Below are 8,569 nucleotides of genomic sequence, written 5' to 3' on the forward strand. Positions count from 1 at the left end.
GCCGAGCTGGAGCGAATATTAGGATGATCATGTTTGGCTCATTTGTTTTTTTTATCAAGCTTGAGTCGGGCTAAAACTTGAATTTTTTTTTTCCATGCACAAGCTCGGTTCAGCTTGAATACTTTTCTTAAGCCCGAGCTAGGCTCAGCTCCGCTCGATTTATTGGACGAGCTCGAGCTTGAATCGGCTCAAATGAACCCATTTGACTTTAAATTCAAAAAATAAAAAAGGAAGAAAGAAAATTTAAAATAATAATCTAAAATTTGATGTCTAACCATCACACAAATCAATTTTGACTTTATTGTAATATAGTTTACGTAAATTCTCATATTAGAAAAGCAAGGTAACAAAAAGAAAAGATTTGAGATTAGAAAAATTATATTTTTATTTATACTATAAATTCTCATGAGTCGAGTTTTAACAAACGTCAAAACTTTAACAAGCTCGAGCTACCAGTGGCGGAACCAGGATTTGATCTTAGGGGGGTCCAGACATAACGTAAGTTGAAAGTCAAAAAAAAAAAAAACAATAGTATAAAAATAATTTAAAAATCTTGAGTCTTAACACCAGATTGTAGTAAGGTAGTACTAAATTCAGAGTTTTCGGGCATTTTTCTTTTAGTAAACCATGTATCAAGTGTTTTTTTGTGTGGATGACTTACAAATCAAAAGAAAAAAAAAATACATATAAACAATGAGTATTCAACAAAATCAATTGTGAAAAAATAAGCCAAAAAAAAATTAAAATCAATCTAACAAAGCAAAATGAAAGAATGGACAAAAATATAATATAACAAAAAATAAATATAGGTATCAGACCTTTTTGCTTTGCCCGGTGCGAGAGAGAAAAAAATTAGGTTACAGAATTTGCAAACCGCCAACCCCAATATATAGAATAAAAGCTGTCAAAATCCTAATGATTCATATATTTATTAATTTCTGTTTTGATTTTCTTGTCTTATCCTAAATTCCTAATTAAATGAATATTAATATTTTATTTTTAACCTGACAAAGTGACAACCATGTGGGTTAGAGAGTGGGAGAGGTGGGGGTTAGAATATTATATATTTATGTGTACAATTCAATTTTAGGGGGGGGTTAGCCGTTGCACATACACATAAATCAATAGTTTAATTAATAATAGACATATAATATTATATATATGCCAAAAGCTGAGGGGGGGTCCGGACCCCGTCAGACCGAATGACGGGTCCGCCCCTGCGAGCTACTTATGAGCTAGACGAGCCGAATATATCCTTATTTAAGCTCGCTTTGTTTTTTTGTCGAGCCAAATATTGAGCTCAAACTCGGCTCATTTAACTTACGAACTCACGAGCCGAACGAACTAAAATCGAGAGCTGAATATGAGTCGAAAAACAAGCTGTATCAAGCCTATTTACAGCCCTAAGTATTTTGGAAAGGAAAAACAACCTTTATATATAGGGGTCATTGGTCATCAAATTATTCTCAACACACTCTATTTTATTCAATAACATTCATTGTTTTAGCTAAATTTAAGTAAGATGAGCTCTTCAAATAATTCACAAGTGTATCGAGCAACGGATGCCAATAAGACTTCTTCAACAACCCCAAAAGACAAATGATCCAGACTAACTCCGCCAGAGCAAGTTACGCGCCCACCAGCCCCATCGCGACCACTTCCAACAAGTGGGCATAATAATTCTTTTAGCCCACTCAATTTGAACACGAAATGCTGATAAAATGTTTATCGAGAGAAATTGTTCAAGTAGTTAAAAATTAATGCTACTAAGAGTCTAGGAAAATTAGTTTTGATGTATATTTTAGTTTATTCTTACGTACTTTTATGAGAATTTTGATGTTAGTTTCTATCAAAGATTTGCTGACATTGTCGATAAATTCAAAGGTCGCAGTGTTCATGAACAGTGTGTGTTTTAAAAGTGAATATTATCATTGGATCATACAAATTGTTCCATAACCAATGTTCATTTGATTTTCGACGTCCAATTTATATCTATCCTACACCTCATGTAGGATCACAAGAGGGTCAATTGAGACTCATAAATAAAACTCATTAAATAAAATTAACAAAAGTTTCCAAAGTCTGGAAAACTTCCCAATAACACACTTAGATCTATCTAAACGATCAATTAAATGGATTATGTCAATTCATATGCTAAAACTGTGACAACGTCAGGTATCAATGTAATAGTTTTGAAATGTCAGACATCAAAATTCATAGTGGGCTTATGCTGAGTTACTATTCTCTAAATTTTCACTTGAAAAGCGTATAGTATTACATATTATAAGTACTGACTCGTATATTTTGGGTAACACGTTAATCAGAACAGAATCAAGACAAATTTCCCTGTTTTGTTGTTGCGACCTTTGCCTTGATCACACTAGGGTTTGGACAATGACTCATAATTTGATGACAAACCAAGATAAACTGAACTAAACGTGGTGGAAATTCGTTTCGATCTGTTGAAACATATTTTGTATAAACGTCGAAAGACTTCGTCTCAGGGTTTTCCAAGACTGAGTTTTTTCTTACCAGATTGGCAACTCTTTAATTCTCTTGGAGTTGATACCTCAGTTTTTTGCAGTGCTGAAAATTAACCGGATCCAAATCATTGTAAGGCTTGAGTCAATGAACTGGGCCCAACATTTTGATGAAGAGTATCCATGGCAGATCACACTACTAAGGCCCTCATAAAATTGTCTCCAGCCGGGGCCCAAATTTTAATTGGGCTTTGCTTGATGATGAACCTATTTGAGATCTTGAAACCTCATTCCTACGGCCTTTACGGGTAGCTTGTAACACCGTACTGGTGTGAAGTGAATCACTCTGGATCATGCCTTTTGAAGGAGCTCATGGGGGCTTTTCCACGAGTCCCATATGGCCTTTCCCTATCCGTTTTGCGTTGTGTCGTGCATAATTAGAGTCTAGAGTGAGTGAAATAGTTCTTTAAATATTTGTACAATTTTTGCTGTGTTATTCAATTTTTTTTTAAATTTCAAATATTCACGTCGTCATTGGCATTCACGTTGCCAATATTATAGAGCTCATATCAACTAATAGATAATTAAAAGGAAAACTTTAACAACACCTTACAGACATCATAAGAAACTAAAAATGATAAAAAGATTGACAAAATGCTAAGCACAAATGTATGGCTCCAAGTGGATACATATTTGACCGTTTACCGGGTATTAAATCATGACATAAGATCATTCTGACGGCTAATAAAAACCACCTTTGAATTGAAAACAAAACTTCTCTTAAACTTATCATACAAAATAAATCATCTCGAGACGTATACGACTAATGTTTCAAATAATGTATAGTCGCATCAATCTTATTGCTTTAAACATAAATTAATGTTGAGGCCTAGTTTTCTCAAAAAATAGGCCCCTTCGCACAAAGGGTCGCATCAACATATTTATCGCTTAGGCTTTCCCTCATCTACAAGGAAGTAAATGATAGATCGTGCTGCTTGTAGAAACTAACTTTGCGGTGATAACGTACATAGGCTTCATGTTCCTCAAAACGTAGAGGCCAAGAAATTACCAAAAAAACAATTTGTACTTGCCCCATGATGAAATCATTTATTGGATTCGCTTTTTTTCTTTAGAAGAGATAATAACGTTGACATATTTCAAATTAATTGGACGGGTCATGATTTAGTTGCTTGTTTCGGGTTTTCATCGAAGCAGTGGGAGCTACCGAGCTAAAGCAACTAGTTTTTTCTATTTATAGTTGTCTTGTAAAAAGAAAAAGAATTAAAGCAAGATGGATTTTTCTTTCTCCTCAAGGCAGATGAGAACGAACAGCCCACAGTTTCTTGACCCCCGTATGCATACGAGCCCAAACTTATGTTTGTTTGGTATGCTATGATGATATGGAGCTAAATTACGTTTTGCTCCTTTTATTTATAGAATATTTTTTTTTTAGAATAAATTTATAGAATAATTAATAAGATCAAATTATTATTACAGAATAGTAATTATTCTTTGTTCTTGTGTAGATATGTTAAAAATTTAGGCAACTGCTAACGATTTTTTTTTTTTTTTGAAATAACTCAATTTAAAAATCTCATACTGTTATAGATCATAGTTTTAATTCGAAAAAAGAAATTTTTTGAAAAACTCTTAAATGATGGGATCAAACAATGTTCCATTAAAAATGTGAAAAGAGTAAGGTCACAAGCTTAAGACAAATTGCACCTCGAAGCATATCTTTAAAGACAAATTGTTACATATTTGAAGCTTGGTATCAAAAACGAATTTATCATTGAAGAGCACAAGTTCCCCTTGTTTGAGACTCTGAGTGTGTAGCATCAACACGCATCATGCAATTCTGGTGGTACACAAATGGTAGAAGAATCGTATCTTCCTACCAATAGGCCATAGCTAAGCCACCATGCTTTACCTAACCTAAGGTCCCCCTCCCACCCAACCCAATAATGGCAACCTAGCTTACTGCAGCTCTAGCTCTTTTACTCTTTCCAGCAATGGCCTGGTAAACCCCAGAGGCCAGAGCACATAGTCTCAGACTCTCCCACCAGTTTTTCTGGGTTCCAAAGGTCATCTTGATCTCTCTTATTAGTTTTTTCTTATATAACTCGATCTTCATCATTCATCCCCCTATTGTCTTCCTACTCGTCCAGCGAAAATCAAATCTGGTGCCAGCACAAAAGCCAATGCAAAAACCATCCATAGTTGACCCAATTCTTATCTGCACAGTCACATTGTTGGATATGCAGAAAATCGTGATCAAATCAGGACACGTTCATTACGTGTCCCTATAAATTTCTCAAACCCTAAATTCATAAAAGACAAAATTTTCATTATTTTTAATACACAAAATTAAAATATCATTCATACTCATCCCCTCTAAATCCAATCCCACAAAAAAAAAAAAAAATCTGTTAAACCATTAACCCATGACGGTTTGAGTAAACATTTTCGTCTCTATCTCTCTATCTCACACCGACCTTGTCAGCGAGTCACTAACTTTTTCAGGAAAAAAAAAAAGAGAGAGAGAAAAAGGGAAGACATACGTGTGAGGGCATTATGGTAATTGACCCAAGGCATGAAATACCATGGGGGTTGGGTTTTTTATAGTCCTGGCATCCCTCGCAAAACCAATAGCGCCGCACCGCCTTTGTAAAAAAAAACGATCGAATTCAGAGGCGGTTCCGTTAGTTTTTCTAGTTTTACTTCTTCTTCTTCTTATTGTTGAAATCCCTCTTCTCCAAGAAACAAGTCCCTTCGTATAAAACACACACACACACAACACTCACATATACAAATTCAATTTTACTTCCCCGGCCAGTTAAAATTACACCCATGTCAAGTTGTACAAGCTTCTTGCATGATACCCGCTTCTTCTTCATTCTTAATGCCAATTCCTTTGCTGGGTTCTTCACGTCTCTGTAACTTCTAGTTGTTCTAGGCTTTTCTTCAAGACCCTTTTCTTTCTCTTAACACCGACTAGAAATGTATAGACTTATATAGCCGCTAGCTTTCGCCTCCTTGTCTAAAATTTGCCGACTCTTCTCTTCAATCCCCTTATATACTTTCATCCTTCATCTCCGTTTCAGATCAATTTACTTTCTGCCTCTAAATCCATATGGTTTACTTTTCGTAACTTCCACGAAATCCCTCATACTTTTATGTTTCAAATCCCAATTTCATACTTTGTTTTCGGTTTGTAAATCCCAGTACATTTAGTTTTACAGCCTCAATATTCTTCCGGGTCCTGTTGCAATGGAACACAGTGGTGTTCAACGTCCGTTATCCTCTGTTTTCTCCGATGGATTCACAGCCTCGCTGCCGCCGCCTCAGCCGCCTAACGATTGCGAACTCTCCGATCAGGTTTCCGATTCCGTCACCACAGAGACGTCCTCAGGGAGCTCCGACGATCAAGAATCATCTGTCTCCGATTGCGAAAGCAGCGTCACGAGCCGCGGCGGCGACGACCGTCGCCGGGTGTTGGACGCCGGGTTAGTGAAACTTGGAGAAGGGGACAGAGTCCACGACCTCATCAAGCAAAGGTTTCTTGTGAGTTTGGGATTGCTTGGAGCGCACGTCACCGTTACGGCGATTAATAGAAACTCCCATTCGGGTTTTACGGGTCAAGCGCGGCTGCACGCGTTTCGGGTTTACTTGAAAGCTGTGGAGGACAAGTGTGGTGGAAACGCCAATGTGAAATATGGTTGGTATTCTCCGAGTTCGAAAGCCGAGATCTCGAAGATCATTGGCCATGGATTTGGTCACTGTGAAAAGATCAACAGGGTTTATGGTAGAGGTGTCTATCTTGCTCCTGATGATTCACCTTTGGAATGGTGAGTGTCACGTTTTCTTGGTTGTTATGTGAACAGTTTTAATTTTTTGTGTGGCGCAGTTTTGACTTTTTCGTCCTTTCAGTGTTAAAGTTTGAATTTCCGTTGCCTTTTAGTTTTCTTGGTCTTATTCTAGTGGGAAGAACTATTCAAATTTGGGTTGACGTTGTTTTGGTTGCGTTTTGTTAGTTTGGAAAACTTGAGTGAAGATGAAGACGGTCTTCGGCATCTTTTGCTTTGCCGTGTGATTTTGGGGAAGCCGGAAGTTGTGCTGCCTGGTAATTCTGAACAGTATCATCCCAGTTCGCAAGAGTTTGATTCGGGTGTGGACAGGCTTTTCGCTCCCAAGAAGTATATAGTGTGGAGTACTCACATGAACACTCATATCTTGCCGGAGTATGTCATCAGCTTCAGAGCTCCTACTTGCCTGAAAGGTATGCAAAACTTTCACATTTGGACATTTGTTTTGGGTCTGTTGAGTTCGTACGTAACTTGTGTTCTGATTGTTTGTTTCATTCATGGTTGTAGAGTTCTTGAAGACTCGGGAACCAATTAGAAAACCAACTTCACCATGGATGCCAATTCCAACTCTAATCAGTGTGCTTTCCAAGTTCTTGCCTCAGCCTAGCATTGCTTTGATCATCAAGTATCATAAAGCCCACAGAGTAAGTACTTGCTCCCCAATCCTCCTTGCATTTGTATCTCTCTATTTTTATTACGACATTGGCCTTATTTTTGTGTATCCTTTTCTCTGTTTTAGGAAACGAAGATCTCAAGGAGTGAACTAATACAGAGAATTAGACAAATAGCAGGAGACAAGTTGCTGGCTACAATCATCAAATCTTTCAGAATCAAGGTATCGAATTGATGTCTTGTTAAAAATCAAAGAATTTGTTGATATAGTTTCGTCTACTGTATACTATTTTGCGAAATAGGGCTATGATTGAATTCCTCATGCGCCTACTATTCTGATTGGTTTCATGTGATTTGCTAAACCTGAATCTTTTTCTCCAAGAAAGGAGCCTTTGCCAATTATTCCCGTGTACTTGCCTCCTAAGGCTTGAGAGCTACTTTGCAAAAGTAGACTTTGTCAATAACAATAAAAAGTATGCTATTATAGCCGATATGTGTAAAAGCTGCCTTCCTGGTCTTGTTGATTTTTTATTTATTAGTCTCTACTTTATTGATTCTCATGCTTAGTTGGCCTTTTCTGCATATACCCAACTGGCTATATTCTCTGAAGTTGAGCTTAAGTACTAAGCTTCCATGAGCAAAATGGGCTTTTGACAAGCATCTTGTATTCTGCCCTTTTCAATTTTGGTTCTCTTTATGCAAATTTGTTTGGAATCATATCTCATTGCAGATCTTTCATTGCAGCAACTCAAACCTTCTCAAGGGGTTTCTCAGGACGGAGGCAGGAATGCGATGGAGTACAAAAACAATGCAGGCGGTTTAGACGGACCTATGCTTTTTGGAGTAAACTTAAAACAGATCTAATTTGTAAGCGGAGGGTAATACGGTGGTGGATCGCTTTGACATATTCTAACCACAAGTGAGGGGTTGCAGCACTTCAAAGTTTTAGTGCTTTATCTGATGTTAGTTTCTTTTAATCACGCAGTTGTTGTACTGGTTGAACATTGAAATGGTGTCTCCACCATGAATGGTTGATGAGGATGTCTTGTTTTGTTATTCCTTTTCCACCTCCCTTTGTCTCTTTAGAGCTACCTTGAAATATTCCCCACAGGTCAAATATAGCTTTGAACTCATTTCATAGAATATTGCAGGCCAATGGCTTGACACCAAAGAAAGAGCATCCGCTGCTTGTTGGACTGGATAGGTTCCGAGTGTTTGTTCCATTCTTTGATTAGAATGAATGCTTCTAAGGTCCAAAACACATGATTACCCCTATTTACGATTCATTTGGACAAATGTTTTGGCGTAAAACCAAACTTCTAGTCTAAGTCTACAGATCCTGAGAATACCAAGATATATTTACAGATTTTGAAATGAGGTAGACAATTCTGTCTTCTTGCTTCTTCGTTGTCCCTGATCACATGAAACTTGGGCCTGACCTCCATTGAAGTTTCATATTGTTCAGCTTCAACATCTCATATCAACTTCTGAACGGGGCCGCAAAAATATAACTACCATTGGTGCGAGCTTTTCGGCCTTTTGCCATTCCTTTACTGAGATAGCTCCTAACAAGAGAAACATTCCCTTCTTTTTGTTAATAATTTAAAACTT

General features: G+C 37.2%; 1 protein-coding gene across 2 annotated transcripts; it reads left to right on the forward strand.

Moving 5' to 3' along the window:
- The first annotated feature begins 5,118 nt into the window (after positions 1-5,118).
- Positions 5,119-8,219, forward strand: LOC112176725 (probable inactive poly [ADP-ribose] polymerase SRO5). Of its 2 annotated transcripts, none has more exons than XM_024314786.2 (5): positions 5,119-6,328; positions 6,515-6,759; positions 6,854-6,990; positions 7,086-7,181; positions 7,689-8,219. In XM_024314786.2, the coding sequence occupies exons 1-5, from the start codon at positions 5,751-5,753 to the stop codon at positions 7,779-7,781; spliced, it is 1,149 nt and encodes a 382-aa protein (XP_024170554.1). In that variant the 5' UTR covers positions 5,119-5,750; the 3' UTR covers positions 7,782-8,219. The 2 variants fall into 2 exon arrangements, with proteins under 2 accessions (XP_024170554.1, XP_024170552.1); XM_024314784.2 differs by having other exon boundaries at positions 5,120-6,328; positions 7,703-8,219.
- Positions 8,220-8,569: the final 350 nt, after the last annotated feature.

Source organism: Rosa chinensis, chromosome 7 (genome assembly GCF_002994745.2).
Source record: "Rosa chinensis cultivar Old Blush chromosome 7, RchiOBHm-V2, whole genome shotgun sequence".
Classification (NCBI taxonomy): Eukaryota; Viridiplantae; Streptophyta; class Magnoliopsida; order Rosales; family Rosaceae; genus Rosa; species Rosa chinensis.